The following is an 18837-nucleotide window of genomic DNA, read 5'->3' as shown; positions in this document are numbered from 1 at the left end:
CAAATCCACTGATTCCTCTTGTTTCTCCAGCATCTAAGGGAGGTGGAAGAGGAGCATGAGGATGAGCAGGAGTGGAGGCTGAACAAGAATGCAAGTGGAGACTTCTGGGGAGACTAAAGGGTGTAGGAGATAAACGGCAGAGCAAGAGCAGATGCCTGAAGACGGTGGGAGGGCAAAAAAGAGTAAGGCCAAGTTGGAATGGAAACCAAGGGACTGGAGGAAGGTGATGTAAAGATAAGTCTACACAAAAATGCAGGCTGAGGAGAAGGTGAGGCTGAAGAGGGTTGGAGGCCCAAGGAAGAGTTGAGGCTTTGCAAGGGTCGAGGCCAAAATTTGGGGGGGAGTCCAAGGAACAGTTGAGGTTAAGGGTTGAGGCCAAAAGGTGGTGGGAGGCTGAGGAAGAGCTGAGGCTGAGCATGCGTGTAGGCCAAGGTGGCTTGTGGGGCCAAAAGATTTCTGGAGGTTTAGAGGCGTTGGGATGCTAATGATGTCGTGGTATTTGGGGCCATGGTGTCAGAGACTACGGGAGCTGAGGCCCAGGGGCAGGAGACCACACGACCAGAGACGCAGGCCCTGACACCATGAGACCAGAGGCCATTGGAGCAGATTCCACAGGAGGGAAACAACAGGTGCCAAGGCCAGGGAAGATGATGCTGTGGCGTTGGAGGCCCCCGGGCAATGCTGTGTGAGAAGAGATGCCAGGAGGGTCCTCAGGTTGACACAGCGGGAGGTAGAAGAGGTATGGAGGGTGAGCGTGTGGGAGGCCCATGAACTGTGGGTGCCAAGAGAGGGGTGGGAGGTGACAAGTGTGAGAGGCCCAGCAGGTGGAGGTCTGGAGGGGCCCAGCCAGTGGAGGCTGCCGCTGTACCCTGCCCACAGCTTGTTTGTGGCCGGGGTCTGTGTTTTGGTCTCTGGAGCACGTGGGTAAGCCTGTGCTCTCCCTACCACACCGTGGGGTGGTGGCCTTCAGGGGTCACCGATTGTGTTGGGGAGACCCAGCTGAGTAAAACAAGATTTCAGTTTTGAAAAGGCTTATTTTCTCCCCTCGGATGCAAATGCAGCCCAATGCAAAGCTCATTCCTCATGCTACCGTGGGATAAAGACTTTGCTGAACAGAGGGAAGAGGTGAAAGGCAATATGCAAGGAAAACGAGATGGAGAATTGTCAGGTTGGTTCCTGTAGCAATTCAAGCCAGCAAGACTTTGCCCCACGTACCAATTGCTGGGCCAACGCGTGGGATCTTAGTCCTCACCTTAAACCACCTCTTGCACTTCCTAGTTGTAATGAGTTTCACGTGGTCCTAATGCCTTTCTGCTTTGTGACCAGACATCAGTCGTGACACTGGCTTCGTCATGGTCACCCCCAGGTGGTGCCTTCTTTAGTGATAAGAAAATATTGACTTTTAAAGTAGTACATAATAGAGAGGGGACAGAGTCTGTTATAACTATCTGCTCATGCTTTCTCCATCTACTTTCCCAGAACCAATTTGTAGATATACTGTTATATTTATTCTTCCACGTTTTGAAGCTCTGGTTTGAGAAAGTGGAGGGGATGAGCTCCTACCAGGAGTGATTTCTCACCAAGCAAAAAATTCCTACACTCTCCTCCAGTGAAAATGAGAACTTCAAGTTACATGTCAAACCCCACATTTTTCCATAGTAGCTTTCAAAGTCAGGTCAGATAAAAATCTTCTCTCAAAGCAGCCGTATCTCTAGCTGGTTCATCACTTTTACCAGCTATTTTGAGTAACCCAGACCAGACATACATAAATCCAGTCTTTTAGAAAGTTCTCAGACTTGGATGAGTTTTCACGTTCTAAACTCAGTTGCGTCGGGGATTTTGGTGCCTGTCTCAGCTCTTCCTGTGTGGCATCGTGTCCCGTTGCGAGGCAGATCACCATCACCTGTCCTTCCCTCCTAAGCAGTGTTGAAAGCTGGCAGCGGAGCTTTCCGCATCGTGTCTTAACAAATATTCTGTCCTGTAAAGAAACTTCTGTTAAAGTCAGAAAACGCGCCACTCTTGAGAGCAGGGCAGTGGCATTCAGTGGACAACATGACTTCCATGAGTAACTTCTTGGGTCTGAGTCCACATCCGAGATGCTTTCAGCTCTGCTTGTGTTCCACGGTAGAGTTTTCGAGCAAGGCAAGGCGAGCTCTCCATGGGGACTGGTGAACACCGCAGCCTGATCCTGGCTCTGCATCAACACCCTTTGCAGAGACAGTGACGCTGATGGTGGAACTGGGATGAAAAGCCCCACTGAGACATCGCTCCCAGTGCCTGGGATGCGCCGAGGGGTCTGCAGAGGTCAAGTCGGAGGAAGACACTGCTAAATGGGAAGCGACTTCTATCACTGGGAGTGTGCGAGAATAACAAGAATTTCATCTCCTGAGTAGAAGAAAACAGCACTGGCTGTAGCCTACAGCCCTTGGGCAAAGGCTGTGCCAGGTCTGCCAGTCCTGGTAGAAGCTGTTACAGTCACTGGAAACGGAGGGTGAAGCAGCTGTGTTTTGGGGGCAGGGGGAGCGTCCCTCCTTTCTGATCCTGTGCAGGAACATGCACTATGGTCACACCATGAGGGTCTTCTCTTGTGAAGGAGAACATATGATTTTGAAGTGGCCATCGTCAGGGCTGGGAATGGCCCCAGCGCTTCCTGTGCTGCATATCCCAGTGTGAGAGGGAGCAGCTCTTTCCCCTATGTGATAGGAGGTGTTATGGCATGATTTGGTCTCTTGTACAGCAGAGCCGTGTCCAGGGAAGCAGAAGCCACAGGTTTCCACCGGCTCCGGGACCCTGCTGCCGGTGGATCCATCACCAACGCTGCCCGCTTCCACCAGACGATCTGCAAATGAACAATGCGTATTAGCTTAAGGGTTTTGGGGAGCACCTTTTACCCAAGAAATGCAGTGCTGCACTAGAGCCTATAAAAAGCTAGTCCTGGAGCTGGAGAGGACATCCACCTCCCACCGCACTGATAAAGCCCACAGCACTGTGTGGCGTACGTAATACATCGCCTGCGTGCTCACACCTAGTCCTGCCACCCTCGGAGGTGAGACCTGAAGGGGAAAGTGGAAAGTGCCTTGAACAGGAAGGCTGGAGGTTTAGCACTAAAGCGATTGTTATAAATATAACATTACATGTAAATTTGGCTTTTCATTAAATGCTGCTTTTGTAGCATATGCAAATGCAGTGGTGCAGCACTGTGCAAGGTGCCAGAGCTCCAGCGAGCGCAGCGTGGCAGGCTGGCTGCCCAAAGCTGGTTCAAGGGACCCACAACACTCTGTGGGCTGCACACTAGCTGTCGAAGGGCTCTGCTCCATCATCTGGCGTCTGATAAGCAAGGTTAGATTAGGGGTGTTAAAAAGCACACAGTAACTCTCTTTGAACCTGGCAGCCTCCCTTAAAAGTGAACATTTAATGTCACCGTGTCCTTCGACCAAAGCAGATGGGAATGGCTTGAATTACAGCTCTGCTGGAGAAGGACTCTCGGGCTCGTGGGCTTTTTCTCTGTGATTTTTGACATCCAGCATCGCCGGCTTTGAAGTGTACATATGTAAACATGTACATGTACACATAAATAGGTAGACAGACCTTTTTATTTTTAAAGGCAGGGGAGAAGGGAAAATAAAAACATCTTTTCTGTGTTGACTTACTGCCTGTTATCCTTTCCCTATCTCTTCTCCCTAAAGTGAAGACTTGTGAAGCCCCTCTCGTTCCAGGGCTAAAACTCCAGCATTGGATGCTGCGAGATAATTCAGCAGCTCAGCTGCATCATTAGCCTGTTTGAAGGAACAAGCAGCCTGTGCTACCATGGTCCTTGCCAGGCAGCAGTTTGCCCCAGCACAGCCCGAGTGAAGGAACCCAGAGCTTCAATTGCCACAAAAGCCCTGTTTTTCCTTGGGCAGGTCATTTGTTTTGGAAGAGGGTTGGCTTTTTGCAACTCCTCCTCTGCACGGCTCAGCCTCAGGATAGAGACTGGAGCGCTGCTGGTTGATGGTGCAGCTCCAGCCCTCAGCCCGGCCCCTGCGTGGCGGGGGAAGCTGTGCCGGTGACTTTGCAAGAGGGTGACTGAGGAGGGGGTTACGATGGAGAATCCAGGCGTGGGCATTCAGTCCTATTCCTCTTCAGGCTCAGACTGAACCGCAGTGCATGTCCTTTGCTCTCTCCCCCTACCCCTCTTATGAACTGGCTCTGCTTTCCACCCCTCCCAGCGGTACCTGGGCACCTCCCTGCCACCCACCCCCCATCCTCTCCCAGTCCCCCCAGTGCAGCCAGTGCTCACCTTTGGAGGAGTCCTCCCTGCGGTGGCAGGTCCCAGCGCTGGCTTGGCAGGAGACCACCTCTCCCTTCCTCCGGAGGTGGGTCCAGCCCAGGAGCAGGGAGCAGATGAGGGCGCAGAGGCAGAGCCCCAGCAGCAGGTACACCACCAGCCACGGCTCCTGCTCCGCGCACGCCTTCTGCTCCAGCACAGCCGTGGGTGGCGAGGCCGTGACCAGGGCGGCCGGCGGAGGGGGGGTGGCCACCAAGGCACCTGCTGTGGACCAGGCAGAGATGAGTGTGCTTAGAAACCCCTCGGGTACGTGTTTCACGCTATTGAGTTTTTGATAGGGAAAGGGTGTTGCTAGTAGCATTTGTGTACGCTGCTTGGAAAGAATTTGAAAGCAGCTCTCCACCTCCTCTGCTTGCTTGCATTTCTATTCTGCCGGGAGGTAGAGGAGATCCCCTCTCACCCTCCATTCCCACTTTCCCCGTTCTCCAGTGATCACTTCCCACCCCAACGTGGGAATTGCAGATCGCAGGGAAAACAGCCCATCCCCTCCTGCTACCCCTCCCTGAGGGCTGGAGGCAGCTCAGCAAGGTGGGAAATGCGACTGCTGATCCTGCCCCTGGCTGGTAGAGCCAAAGGACGTGTCTGGAAAACACTGACATGCAAAAGGCACTGTATGATGGAGAAAAGCCCTGCCTTTCTTTTCCCCGGTCCCAGGGAAAGGGCAGCGCACAAGCACACAGTCCCCCAGGATGAAGCGGGGGGCTTTGCTGTCCCTTCCCTGGCTTCGGTCCCATAACCTGGCTCCTCTTCCAGCCCAGCCCTGGGGCGTCCTGCCCCACGTCCCCACTCTGCCTGCCCTCACGCGCGGCCTTACTTTCGCAGGACGGGGCGCATTGCTTGGGGTGCTGCCCGCAGACCGTGGTGCAGTTGATGCATTTTTTCAGGAGCTTGTCGTAGTAGAAGCCATCACTCCTGTTGCAGTCCATGGACTCTGTAGGAGGGGAGGGAGACAAACGCGGTGTCCTGAGCTGTCGTTTGAGCACGAGGCTCCCAAACTACTGCCCTCCCACCACCCCCGTGCCTGGCTTCGGGCGAGGAGGAGCCCGCAGCCGCTCTGAACAAGCTCACGGCTCCGACAGGCGCAGGGTGAGACCCGCACGCTGCCCTAAGTGTTGACAGCATCTCCAGGGCTGGCAGGGTGACAGATGCACGTGATTTGCCGGGGTGTTTGACTATACGATGAGTACTGGGGAAAGGCATCTGCTGACAGCTGCACGGGAAGGGGACGGTATGCAGCCAGATGTGTGCAGCTATACCCACCTGCGACAGGGAGCTCCTGGTTGGTGCTCCTAGAGCTGCTGCCGCCCTGGGGCTTGCACAGCTTTTTGGGAAACACCAAAACCTGCCTGGGCACTGGCTCAGGACCCCAGGGATGGCACCTCCCATCCTCAATGGGAAGATGTGACTTGTTGCTGCATGCAGCTCTGCCACAGGGCTGGGTCTCCTGTGTCCTAGGACAGGGTGCAGCAGTCCTAGACCATGGCTTGCTGGGGAGGGAAGGGGCCACGCACAGGGCTGTGCACAAGGTTTGGGTGCAAAGTGCATCTGTCTCCCTCCTCCTCACCTGTTATCACTGCACCTTGGTGCCTGCCCCAGCACAGGGCTCGCAGTATGGACTTGCAAACGTACAGCTCGAGTTTATAATCGGCTGAACCTGATGTATTTCGAGGCCCTGCCTTTGGAGGGTGGGGTGTCACCGATGCGGGATATGAGGCTCCCTGTGACCCCAGAAAGAAGAGGTACAGAGGCATGGACGACTTGGTTCTAGTCTGTGCTGAGCTGTTGCCAGACCTAGCCCATCGCTGGGAAACTGTAACGTTCTGCAGCGTTTTTGGCTTGAAGCTCTGTTAGGGTGAGCTGGTTCGGTGCCTGCCCTGTGGTTCATCCCAGGGCCTGATTTCCCCTCCCAGCTTTGCCCCATCGCTGCCTGCTCGGTCCCACAGGCTACGGCCCCTCGGTGCCCGCGACCAGCCGCCCGGCACTCACCGCACACGGCAGCACACCTCCTCACTGTGGGCTGGCTGCATACGAGGCTGCAGGGGATGCACTGGCAGACGAGGGTGTCCCAGTACTGCTCATCGGTGCAGTTGTTCATGGCATCCCACCCGACGTGCGTCCCATCCATGGCTGTAGAACGGGAGGCAAGTAGGTACAGGGTGGCCCTGCAGCCACCTCGTGCCTTTGGTAGGGCTGGGACCCCTCGCAGGGGGTTGCCCGGCTGTGCCCCAGGCCTCTCTGGTCCTAGGCTTGGGCAAGAGCATACAGCAAAATCTCCTTCAGGCTTAGCAAGCTCTTCAAATTATAACCCTACACAAGCATGTCCTGTGCTGGTCCCCGAGAACATGCGGGGAGACCATCCTGGCTAATAGGTGGCCCAGTACTGTGCCCTGAGGGTGCACAAAACTGCCTGCAGGAGAAAGAGCATGGGAACCTCTCCTGTCTGTACATGCTTTTCTGAAAATAACAGAAATACAACCAGAATAACCACTAGCAATATTTTCTGAAACAATTTTTAACTCTGGAAACTTCTGAATTTCTCTCTGGGGTCAGGGCGGTTCGTGCCATCCTGTGCGCAATTTCTGACATCTCTCTTTGGTGTTCTGGCATCATAACGAAACCCAATTTTGATGCGTAAAACTCCCCTGAGCAGCAGAAGGGGGGGCATCTCTCTGGAAGAGCTTTAAGCACTGGTTTAACCAGTGACAGCTGGGACGCCTGGAGATGGACCTGCTCTTGTCCCGGCAGGCACCATTCATCCCATCCTCCTCTACTGCGGTTCACCTGTGCCTGCATGGGCTTGTTGTTACACCAGAGGCACAGGAGCGAGGCATTGGCAGCAGCCCTCAGCAGCACAAAAATCTAGCCAACAACTTACAGTTTTAAGAATCAGCTTGCTCATGAGCATTTACTTACTAGCAGCTGAAATATTTGTGCACGTCCCTGTCTTTGGGTGCTGCATATCTCTGCCTGCGCCCTCCCCTGTGCCACCGCAGGGTTTGGTCTTGGAGGCAACCCAAGTGATGGTCTCAGTCCCTGGCCGTGACCCTGCTGACCTCCCACTGCTCAGCAGTACCTGCTGCCGTACCGTGCCACGCAGAGGGGCTGCGGCAAGCACGACTGAGCAACTGCAGGAAGCGCTAACCCAGCACGAGGGCGGCCGCAGTGGAAAAGTGCTGTTTGCTGACCGAGAGGGCCCGTGGGTGACCGCATCCCTCTGCGGAGCTGCGCTGGGGAGCTGCAGCTGTTTCCTGCCCATGCTGACAGGACCCAAAGGGTTTAAAACCCACCGATGCCGCAGCACGGTGCTGCCTAAAGCACCTCGGCCGGAGTCTCTGCGCTGCACCCGTTAAAAAGACAAACTTTGATTTTTATATAGAAAACCCCCTGTACTCTGGTGGAGATCTGTTATGCTCTCTCTAGTACTCAGGAGTGTGCAGCAGTCGGGCACTTTGCATGTCCGTCTGTCCTGCTGTTGCCTGCACAGCCCCTTCCCTGCAGAGGGGCTGAGGATGGGCTTCCTCTGCTGCCTGCTGTGAACTGGCTCGTACCTGGGGCAGCACACGTAAAACCCTCCCATTCTTAGGGGTAAACCCACGCTGCACAGGGATGCTGGCCTTATAACCCCAGTCGTTCAATTAACATTGCTATAAAATTAAATAGTTACTTTCTGACTGAAGACATCCCCCAGGGCAGAGCGAGGCTCAGGCTGGCGCTCTCCTCAGATGCTCTTTGAAGGTATTTTGTACCCAGAAAGAAGAAAGAGAAGAACCTCCACAGATGGTGGATGTCAGTGAGCCCTGGGGACGGCGGTGAGCCCTGGGGACGGTGGTGAGCCTGGCCATCCTTGAGCTACAGTGGGGTTTCACATGGGATAACAGCATGGGAGATGGAGATCTGGGGCTGTGTCTTAGCTGGGGGGCCGCAGGCTGGGCAGCTCCTTCCCTGCTGCCGCTCTGTTGCGAGGGCTGGCCCAAGCCGGGCGTTTGGCCCCATCTAAGAAAAATCCTGCCCGATGGCTGAGCCCCCCTCCCCGGGAGCCTCCAGGTGCGCGTGGTGCTCCCAGCGCGGTGCAGCCGGGCTTTGCAGCCACACGTTTTCCAGCAGAGCTGGCTGCGTCTCCCCCTCTGCCTCTGCGCACTCCAGGGACCAGCACCCCCAACTGCCCTATGGACCTCTCACCCAAAGCATTAATGCTCACTTCATCTCCAGCCCCATGGCACTGACTGCCTTCAGCGTGATGGAAGCCCGTTGTGGTGGCTCTGCTCCTCCAGCGAGAGCCTGGGCAGAGCCTCTGCTCCCTGCCAGCACCCTGGAAATGTCACCGTGGCCCCAAGCCCTGGCGTGGACAAGCCCCTCACCCCCATCTCCCCACACAGCCCCTCCATGGGGTAACTCACGTTTGACTCTCCTGCAGCGTTTAGTCCCCCTCGGCTCCTGCCATTGCACTGCGAGCTCCAGCCCCGAGCCCGCGCATTGCTCGGGAGGTTTATTATTAGAGATAGATTTGATTAATGCCTGGGCCATGCGTTTCCTGGGGTTTCCCCTTATCCCTTTGATGCAAATTGGCCACATGCACAGCGCACTGCATTGGCTCGCCGGACGTCCCTGGGCTGCTGGGGCTCGGGGGGCTGGGGAGGGAGGCACCCTGCGGGCCGCCTGTCACCAGGCATGGGGAGGGGTGTCCTGGGACAGACAGCCACGCTGCAGAGGGGCTTGCAGGAGCGGGGGCTCTGCGGCACCTGCCCTTGCATCGCCTGACTGCAGTGGGGTGTTTCCTTCCACAGAAAGGGATGTTTTGCTCTGTAGAGGAGTGTTACCCTGGGTCAGGAGAGCCGGCGGTTGACCCTGTAGGTCATTGCTTTCCCAGGACTTGCTGAGAAGGAGCAGCTATGTCAGAGCAAGAGGCCATGCAGCCACAGGGGATGCCACTGCGAGGGGGTGCAGGCGGTGAGGAGCAAGCGCCCCTCGCCGGGGCTCTGTGTCACGGCCCCAGAGCCCCGTGGGTAGCGTCCTGCCGACACCACGCGGCACCAAGGGCCGGCCACCCTCGCCTGCCGGAGCAGCTGCGGCTTGCCCTGCCTCCAGCCGGGACCAAGCATCGCGCCGTGCACCCATCCTTTCCCTGTCTGCAGGATGGTCAGCCCACGCCACTGGCCTGTCCCCTGCTCACGGCACCTAGAGCATCTCGTGGGCCCCAATAAGATGCTTTAAACACTGCTTTTCTCTAGAGCATCCGTGCCTTGGAGGCAGGAGGGTTGCAGGAGGGCTGCGCTGGCCGGTGCTGCCCTGCGTGGGCAACAGGGCTCCCGGCTGGGCTCGGGGCCCAGCACTGCCCTCACTGCTGGCAGTGGAGGTGCACAGAGCATTAATAACCCAGCTTGGCTTTCACAGAGGGAAAGAGCTTCCTCTGAGCTGCGGGCAGCCTCCAAGAATATAGCTGTATACTTATTTTTAGATCTAACCTCACCCTGCGAGTGGAATGGGCTTGATCAGCAAACCCAGGAAGGAGCAGCCAGGCAGCACCCCCAGGGCTGCCTCGGAGGTGGGACTCAGACCGCACTGTGCTGCTGAGAGCATCTGCCCTCGCTCAGCCGGCGCAGGATGGGGCAGGCTGCGATCGCTGCCACGGCTGCCCTGGTGCCTCCGACCAGCAAAATACCCCGGGTAGATCTGGCTGGTGGCACAACGCTCCTTCGGGAATGTCTGGTGAAAGCAAAGCCAGGCTGTGCAGTTACTGGTTTCCCCCTTTTCCATTGGCAGTGCAATCATTTCTGGAAGTTTCTCCCCCCTTTCCCGCAGAGGTGCTGGGCAGGGCTGTGCCGTGGCCATGGCCATGGCCGTGCTGCTGGGAAGGGGCGAGGGGTGCTGGGAATGCGCAGGAGAGTGACTCAGCTCAGCCTGGAGGGACCTTTCTGTAGAAGCAGCTGAAGGGGAAGGAAGAAGCAATACCTGCTACTTTCTATAAACATCAGTGGGGCAGCGTCAAGGTTTTTTCCGTTCAGTGCAGAAACTCCTACTTTGTGCTTACCATGGTGATCTGCAACTGAGAGAGACCAAAAGGTCGCTTGCAGGATGCAACGCTCTGTGTCCATTGCACGGACATCGGAGGCCGAACCTGCTCACAGGGAGCAAAGCCCAAAGCAGAGGAACCCAGCACCTCGCAGCGGCTGCATGTGACCCATCATGTCGCAGCTCCTGCAGGAGGGAGGGAACCAGCATCGGCACCATCCGATGGATCATGGGGCTTGGAGCAAGGGCTGGGAGCGGAGGAGGACCATGGCCACAGGGACACTGCAGCACCAGTGCTGTGCCACGTGTTGTAGCTCTGCACGTGCATCTGATGCAAAGGATGGGATCATTGCTGGGCGTGAGTCTCCCACTGGGAAGACCCGTGGAGGGTCAAGGGAGGGAGCAGGAAGGCAGAGGCATGGCTGGGAGGGGGTGTTGTGTGGTGCAGGCCTTGGGGGGAAAATGCACCTTGGACTGCACGTAGCTTGTGGCCATCCACACCTAGACTCGTCCCACTAGCGCTGTGCCCTGGGCAGATGGCAGAGCCTGTGGCCCATTCCCCTGTAGAGCTAAAGCTGGTGGCAAAGGAAATAATTTCGGCATTGCCTGCGCTGCTTGCGTGTGGCCGAGCATGTCCCTGGAGCGACGGTCCCAGCCCTGCCCTCCAGCTCTCGGGGTTTTGCAGGGGAAACCTGCCTCTCTAAATAGCAGCAGGAGACTTGCAGTTTCCATCCTGGTGTGCCCTCAAGAGGGAAGTGAGAAGCACTTGGGGGCGGTTTGTCCCTTCTCGCTGAGCAGATCATGCAGTGTGATTTCGGCTTTAAAATTCTTGGTGCGTGCTGTGAGCGGAGCCCCATCTCCTTGGCTGTGCGCCCCAGCAGCGTGACCCTCTGTGCCCCGAGCAGTATCACCCCCTCCCACGGCCTCCGAAGATGGCACGTGGCTCTTAAGCACCTCCAAACACGGTCCCCCCATGAGCTGCCCTCTCACAGCCAAGGCAGTGGCTTACAGCCTGCCCTGCCTGGGTTCATCCCTGTGCTCTGGGACACAGGCAGGGACGGAGCAGCAGCCGCCAGCGCCCTGTTGTGGGTTCCTGAGTTAAACCCTTCCTTTGCTGTATGCCTCTGGTGGGAGAGCATCGATGGGTGGTTCCCTGTGCAGCCTCCCAGCGTGGTGCATCCCTCTGCATGGCTTTGCATCCCACAGCATCCCCCTGCATTGTTTTGCAGCCTTCAGCTCCATACAGCTCCAGGGGTGCCACGGTCTATTTGGGGTGATAAAGTCCAGTTTTGTCTTGACAATGAAATGTTTTTTTCCTCTGGGCTCTTGGCCCAGTGGCATTGCTGCAAGGAGCGCTGCAGGTAACAGGCAGACAGGGTGGTAATGTCTGGCTCCAAAATATTGGGCAAAAATTTTCCTCACCTTCCCTTTGAGCAGGTTTGCTGAGATATTTTCACCCCAGCCTCTCCTCAGCCCATCTGCCTTTTGCAGTCTCTGTGCTCGGGCAGGGCTGGGACTTGGCCAAGGCATTTGCTCGCACATGTGCTCCCTTTGGGACCTGAAAAAAGGGGCCCAGGGCAGGGGGAAGAGGAAGAGGAGTCATTTTGGGTCGAAACCAGTAACTGTGAGGCCAAGCTGAGCACAGATGGCTCCAAGCACGGCTGCTGAGGACTAATTTCTTTCACCCCAATTCCCTGCAGATGCCTGCTCTAAAATGCGCTGGGGTCCGAACGCGCCCATTGCCTGCCCACTGCCCGGCTGTCCTTCGTGTCCTGCCACCGCCGCCAGTTCCTCGCGGTGAAGCGCAGAGCTGCTACGTGACCAGAGCCGCAGGGCTGCCGGTGCACAACAGCCGCTGCCTGGTATTTCGGTGCAGGCAGGTGCAGGGCCGGGTCCGTGGCAGCCCGCTGGGTGTCTGTGCAGGACCTGCACCCGCACGCAGCTGCAGAGCCACGGCCATGCTGCGGCCATCCCGTTCATGACGAGCCGCCGCGCCGCGCGTGCGGCCACGTCTCGAGCAGCCTTGGCTGCCCACCCTGCCTGCAACGCCGCAGCCCAGCGGGAGCCGAGGGCAGTGGCGGCTCAGCCTGGGGGGGCTGGAGACCCCCGGGGTGCAGCTCCAGCTCCCCACTCCTGGAGCCCAGGGATGTCCATCCTGCGCCTGGGTGCGACGCCAGGCCCAGCCATGCTGCCGGCTGTTTGGGTCTCTCCCCAGGAGATGGCACCCTTGGCTAGCCCAGCCTGCTCCCTGCTGGGTGCTGGGTGCTCCGGCTGCCTTTGCAGCCGGGACGCCCTCCAACAGGGCCACTCCAGCCCTGTGTTCACCCAGCAAGGCCTCTGTGCCTAGCAGGATGCCTCCCCACAGCAGCCAGGCTGGCCCCTGCCTGCTCCCCAGGGCCAGCCAGGCCCCAGTGCCTCCATTTGCACCAGCCCCTCATGCAAGGTGGGGTTCAGATGCCCCCATACACCCCACACTGCTCCATTCCCCTCCTTTGCACTGTGGCCTCATCCTGCTGCCGCCCCACGGGGCTGCAGTGGGGCATCGTCCCTGGGATGCTCAGCACCCACCAGGGTCCGGGTGCTGTGGCAGCCCCCGTGCCGTGGGGTCTGCACCCTCGTGGTGCCAGGGGGCTGCAGGCGAGCCCCAGGGCGAGCCAGGCTCCAGAGGTGCCCGTGTGCGTCATTGGGGCAACGCTGCAAAAACCACCTTGCCAAAACCCATCACGGATCAGCAGAGGGAAGCGTTACTGAAAACCAGGCTGTATCCAAGGCTGGCTCCCAAAATCCAGTAGGCAGCTAGAGAGCAAGGACAGACAGATGGGAAAAGACCCAACTTGGCTGAGAGCTGGCAGGGAAGCGAGGATAAAACCCTATAAATGCATAGCAAAGGGGCAGGGAAAGGAGGCTTCAGCACCGGGGCTGAGCGCTGAGGTGTAAGGCGTGGGTGGCAGACCAGGGACATGAGTCAAAGCACAATCTTTGACCAGAGCAGCTAATGGGATAACGCGGCGTTTTTAACCTGGCAGGAACAACTCCCCATCCCCACCTCCGGCATCGCTGGATATTCTCAGGGCGAGAGGCGTTTCTGGCAGGACACTCGCAGGAAGGGGCTTGCAGGCTGCTGAGAAGCTCTGCTGTTAATTTTTAACACTAAAAACCCTGGAGAAATTCCAGCGCACTGGAGGGCGGCCAGTGGGAGTCTAATATTTAAAAGGGATAAAAAGGCTGACCCTGGGAATTACAGACCAGGTAGGCTGATCGCAGTCCCTGAGCAAATTATTGGCTGGGTAATTGGGGAGACTGTCAGCCAAAAATTAGAAGCTAAAAATATAATTAAGGTCGTTAGCTTGGTTTCATGGATGCCTGCTCCTGTCAAGTGAGTCGGCTTTGGTTTTTGGCATGACTCTGGGCTGGCTGATAAAGCTAATTGTGTTGCTGCATTATAATGGGTTTCTCCAAAGTACTTAATTTATGGCCATGTGACATTTTCGTTTGTAAAACTTGCATTATATGGAGTCAGCAGAGCAGACATCCGACGGCTGCGGCTGGCAGCTCGGGGCGGTGGCCGAGGGAGGTAGTGATGGAGGAAGCTGAAGGGACCCGATTTTGCATGGGACAATATTTTTAGCAGGGATGCTGAGGCTCGTGCTGAGAGGGGAGTCGGCAGGACAGGCAGTCATTCCCCTCGCAGGGGGATTTGCTCTGCTCGGACGAACAGGCAGGGCCCAGCCAAAAGGAGAGGGGACGCGTGGGAACAGAAGAGCCGGATTTTCCCTGCTAAAGCACAGCGAGGTCCAATGGCAGGAAGCAGCCATGGGACCCGGTCACCGATAACCCGACCGGGAGCGTAATTAACCATTGGCCCAATTTTAGGAGAAGGGTATGAACTCGCAGGCATTTTGCGTCTCTGGACAAGAGGAAATCTCTGCTTGGTGTGACGTGATTTAATGCGGCTTCTGGGACAAGCTCGAGCGTGCGTGTGTGTGTGTGTGTGTGTGCACATCCAGCAAGGCAGAGCTGCGCTGGACTATCCTCGTGGTCTTTTTCAGTCCTGTGGAAGCTGCATCCTCCTCTCTGGGCTGCATCGGCTGCAGTTGAGCACTGTGGATTTCCTCCAGTGGGTAATTTGGGCCCTTTTATTTTTCCCAATGGGAAAATTGGGCACAGGTAGGGCAGGGCACAGAAACAGTACCTGGGGCAGCCCGGAGGACTTTCCCTCTAACTGTGAGGGTGTTTTTGACCCCCAGACAGATTTCTACCTTGGGGGTTTCACCCCTATTAGATGCAGGGTGGCTTGAGGAGCATCCAAGCCTTCCCTGGCCAGTGCCTCCCCTGCCAGATACTTCCCAGGCAGGGCTGGAGTCTCCGGACCCCCAACAGCGAGCCTGGCTGATTCAAGGAGCTGCATCCAGCCCCCCACAGCTGGGACTCGGTGGAGGATGGGAAGGGGGGAGCCATCACAGGTGCCACTCGGTCCCAGCCTGCATCCAATGGGGATCCCAGGGCTTGCTGGCTTTAAACCATGAATCCTGCCCTCTCCCCTGGGCATCCATCCGTCTGGCTCCACTGTAATGACAGCGAGGTGGCGGCGCAGAGAGATTAAATGACTTGCCCGAGGTCCCGTGGGGAGCGATGGCCACCCGGGAGGAGCACCCAGCCGTCCTGCTCCTGCCCTGGCAGCGCCCGGCCCTGCAGGAAAAAGTGCCTCATCGCAGCTTCACCTGCAAAACAAGGCATGGCCACATGTACCATGACCCCATCCCGGTGATGTTCTCGTGGGTGGAGGTGGTGGATGGTCCTGGCGGGACCTCCACGCCATGACGGGGAGCAGGTGCTGGTCTCCTCTCACCGGTGAGGTTTGGTGCCACCAAGCCCTTTCCAGGAGCAGGAGGGTTTTGCTGATGCGCTTCCCAGGCTGGGGCCGGTGCAGCCAGAGCCGGTGACTAACGCCTCCTGGTTTGTGGCTTGTTTACCTGGCGCTGGGGCTTCGGTTTGGATCGCTGACTCACGGCAGCGCCTTCGCCCTCTGCTACTGCAGCTCCCTGACAAATACTTTCCGTTTTCCCATTACTTTAATTGCCCTTGTTTGACAAAACTGCTCTGGACTGGCTCTGGGCTGAAGAGACCTGTTACGCATGGCTTCCCTGACCAGGCGTCCCCAGGGCGGGGGCGATGGGGGGACAGCAGGGTGAGACACCCGCCTCCACGGCACGCTTTGGGGACCTCCGTGTCACGGCCGTGCCGAGGCCTGGGGCATGCAGGGAGAGTCATCAGCAGTGAGTTTTCAGTGGCCCTGCAGACCGCACACATCAAACGCGGCATATGGGCGACCGACCGACCGGCGATGCGCGGACGCCAGCTCCGGTGTGGCTGAATGTGGCCTGACAGGTTTGCGGAGAGACTCGTCCTGTTCAGCTGGATTTTTGGAGAGGCTGGAGCCAGACCCAGCACCAGCCGCTTCCCGCAAGGTGCTGCCAGCTCCAGCGGGGCCATGCAGGTCGTGGCTCCGAGCCACAGTGCAGCTTGGCCACGCCTGGGGGCAGACGCAACCCATGGCATGGGAGACGCAGGCCCCAGCTCCGTGACCTGTGCCATTGCTGTGCCCTTTTTGGGGGGACAGTGCCCCGTGGTGCTGGGGAAAGATCAGCCCCTTCACTCCTGGAGGGTCCCCCCACAGCCTCTGGGGTCCCGCCCCATCTGTGTGGACGTCCAGGGGCACATACACCAGTCACCCCCATTCCCCTCTCCCGCAGCTCCCCACCCAAAGCCCTTTCGGAGGCGCGTTGCCCTGTTCATCCCAGCCACGCTCAGGTTGCACAGGAGGATGCTTTGCATGTGGACCTTGTGTTGGCTGCAGGTCCTTGGTCTCTGCCAGCTCATGGGGACCCCCAAGGAGGTGGCGAAGAGCTGGGGGCAGCACACAGAGGTGCTCAGGGAGCTGCAGAGGGGCTTTTTGATGGAAAAAACATGCTGGGTATCTTTGGGACCTGTGGGATGCAGGGCACGCCAGGTCCTCAGGAAGGGATGTGGTGGGGAATAATCCGACAACACCAGGGACGGAGGGAGGGAGGGAGGAAGGGGAGATCAGGGCAGGATAAGAGCTGGTCAGGAAAACCATCCGTCCTCTGAAGAGCAGGCGTTCTGCAGTCATGTGCCAGGTGAACCCTGGACCCACAGCGAGGGCGTCAGGGTCTGTAAATCCCAGAGGGGAAAAGTCTCCCTCCCTGGGGAAGGGCCGTGCCGCTTTTACAATATTAGTGTCAAGGGAAAGGCGAGAAAATCCACCCAAACCAGTGATGGCGGAGGGGCTGGTGGCCACCCCTCAGCCTGCACATCCCTCCTGGGAGCATCGTGTGGGCTTGGACTGCCCGGGCAGCCGATGTGGGACCAGGGTCAGCCCCACAGCTCCACTGTCCCGTCCTAATCCATGGCTCACCGGCCCTATGCGTGCTGCGAGTGGCAATGGCAGGAGGGAGAGAGATGATTAAAGCAGCCTTTGATGAAGTGAAAATTAATAAACAAGCAGGCAATTGTGCTCGTCTTTATTTACTCCAGGATGACAGCACGGAGCCGGCGCGGCGAGGCGGCTGAGGCCAGGCCCCACATCAAACGGCGGGGCAGCGCCAGGCACGAGGGGACCATGCCACTGCCTCTTCTCCGACAGGTTTTTCCTGGTCCCAGCAAACGCAGGGAAGTCTGCATGGCTGTAATAGCAGGGCCCCATCCCATGCCGGTGGGGGATACTGGGGTGAGCAGGAGACACTGTGGGCCACTGCGGCGTCCGAGCATGGCAGGACGTGCCGGGCTGGCGTGCATTTTGGAGGTGCCGCTTGGCACGCTTGCACTGGCACTCTGCTTCAGGGCCGGTGTTCCCACCTCTCTCCTGCTCCAGTGATGCTCCACAGGCACTGAGGTCCCTGCTCTGGCCCTTGTCTGGCTGATGGGCAGAATTAGGGCTGGGAGAGTAAAACCAGACCCGGCGTGTGCCTGTGGGCCAGTCCCTCACCCACCCCCAGGGACAGAGCTGAGAGGCCAAACCCGCACCCGTGCACCGACCGGGTCCTTATCGCCTGGTTGGGCATATTCACCTGCCAATTTCCACTGGCTAAAAATGCACTGGACAAACAGGAGTTCCCTGCCGGCCCCGAGGGCGGTGGCACAATGGGGGACGTGGCTGAGGCAGGACGTGCACCCCTGTCCCTGCTTCGTCCCCAGTGGGTCCCCAGCACTGCAGATTGCAGAGCTGCAGGAGGGGCACGAGTCTGCATTGCACCTCCCCGAATCTGAGCGTCCAAGAGGGTGATGAGCCCCACAATGTGCTCACCCGTGCCAGGATTGGGACTGTGCCCAAGGTTGGGGGTCTGGGTCAGGGTTAATGGGGGGACTGCCTGTGCTGCAGGGGTTTGGCACCCCGGATCTGTGCCACCCGTGGGGCCATGGCACCATGCGCTGCACCCCCAGGCACCCCTCTGCTCTGCGGTGGCTGCAGGGGTGCAAATCCCACACGTGGCATCGTGTGTCTTCGCTGCTGGGTGGCCAGGAGGGGCCTGGGCTGCGCGCGGGGTCGTACCGTGAGGGGGGCAGGGGTGACTGCACTATATGGGGGAGCTGTGCACTGGGGTGGAGGGGTTCATGCGGGGGGGGGGGGGGGCAGTGCACGGCTCAGGGGTCATGACAGGGTGGTCCCGCGCATCAAGGGCAAGACAAGGGGTCTGGTGCACAACGTGGGAGGGGCCGTGCGTGGTGGTGGGGGTGGCTGTGCACGGGGGTGGGGGTGTGGGGGTGTGCACAGCAGGGCTGCGCAGCAGGGCAGAGCGTGGGGGGCTCCCACGCAACTCCACCTGCGGGGGCCGGGCCGAGGCGGGCCGAGGCGAGCCGAGCCGAGCCGGGCTGGGCCGAGCCAAGCCGTGCCGAGCCGTGCCGGGCCCAGGCGGGCCGGGCCAAGCCAAGCCGTGCCGAGCCGAGCCGGGCCCAGGCGGGCCGGGCCGAGGCGGGTCCGCCCCAGCTGTCAGCGCGCCGTCCCTCCCCCACGGCGGAGGGGGGCCGAGGAGGCCCCGCCGCGCCCTCCCCTCTCCTTACATCCCATTGGCCAGAGAAGCCTTTTGTTAGCGGCAGATGCCCGCCTCCATTGGCGGGCGGGGACGTCAGTCGCGCTGAGGCGCCGCCTTCCTTTTCCGCCTGGCTCCGCGGCGCTGGAAACTTTGCGGGCAGCGCAGTCGGCGCTCGCAGCGCCGAGCACCCATCGGCGGGCACCCATCGCGGGCACCCAGCCCCGAGCACCCCGCCCCGAGCACCCCGCGGGGCCCCGCTCCGCGCCGCCGGGCCCCGCCCCGCCCAGCCTAGCCCCGCAGGGCGGGAGCACCGCGGCCCTTGCGGGCCCCTCCGCATCTCCCCCCCCCCCCCCGGGCCATGCGTGCCCGCTGAGCCGCAGCGGAGGCGGCCGCCTTGCAGTTTGCTCCCGTCCCCGGTTTTAATTTTATCAGGTTTATTTATTGGGGTGG

The 18837-nt window shown here is 58.9% G+C and overlaps 1 protein-coding gene across 2 annotated transcripts; it reads right to left on the bottom strand.

Annotated features, from left to right (window-relative positions):
* Positions 1–1348: 1348 nt before the first annotated feature.
* TNFRSF13B (TNF receptor superfamily member 13B) lies at positions 1349–8851 on the bottom strand. 2 transcript variants are annotated; one of them, XM_075104792.1, is made up of 5 exons: positions 8725–8851; positions 6314–6454; positions 5142–5258; positions 4280–4531; positions 1349–2839 (listed from the first exon to the last, which is right to left on the bottom strand). In XM_075104792.1, the coding sequence occupies exons 1-5, from the start codon at positions 8849–8851 to the stop codon at positions 2565–2567; spliced, it is 912 nt and encodes a 303-aa protein (XP_074960893.1). In that variant the 3' UTR covers positions 1349–2564. The 2 variants fall into 2 exon arrangements, with proteins under 2 accessions (XP_074960893.1, XP_074960894.1); XM_075104793.1 differs by lacking the exon at positions 8725–8851 and having other exon boundaries at positions 2439–2839; positions 4280–4528; positions 6314–6452.
* Positions 8852–18837: the final 9986 nt, after the last annotated feature.

The sequence above is a fragment of the Phalacrocorax aristotelis genome, chromosome 10 (assembly GCF_949628215.1).
Source record: "Phalacrocorax aristotelis chromosome 10, bGulAri2.1, whole genome shotgun sequence".
In the NCBI taxonomy this organism is placed as follows: Eukaryota; Metazoa; Chordata; class Aves; order Suliformes; family Phalacrocoracidae; genus Phalacrocorax; species Phalacrocorax aristotelis.
This window is presented reverse-complemented; position numbering and strand designations above follow the sequence as displayed.

Excerpts from the sequence above, each read along its gene's own strand:
- TNFRSF13B (XM_075104792.1), bottom strand. The coding sequence starts at position 8,851 with ATGGCCCAGGCATTAATCAAATCTATCTCTAATAATAAACCTCCCGAG. Across the intron at positions 5,259-6,313 it reads GAGGTGTGCTGCCGTGTGCG|AGTCCATGGACTGCAACAGG; the intron begins GTGAGTGCCGGG and ends CCCCTCCTACAG. Across the intron at positions 2,840-4,279 it reads CAGGGAGGACTCCTCCAAAG|ATCGTCTGGTGGAAGCGGGC; the intron begins GTGAGCACTGGC and ends GTTCATTTGCAG.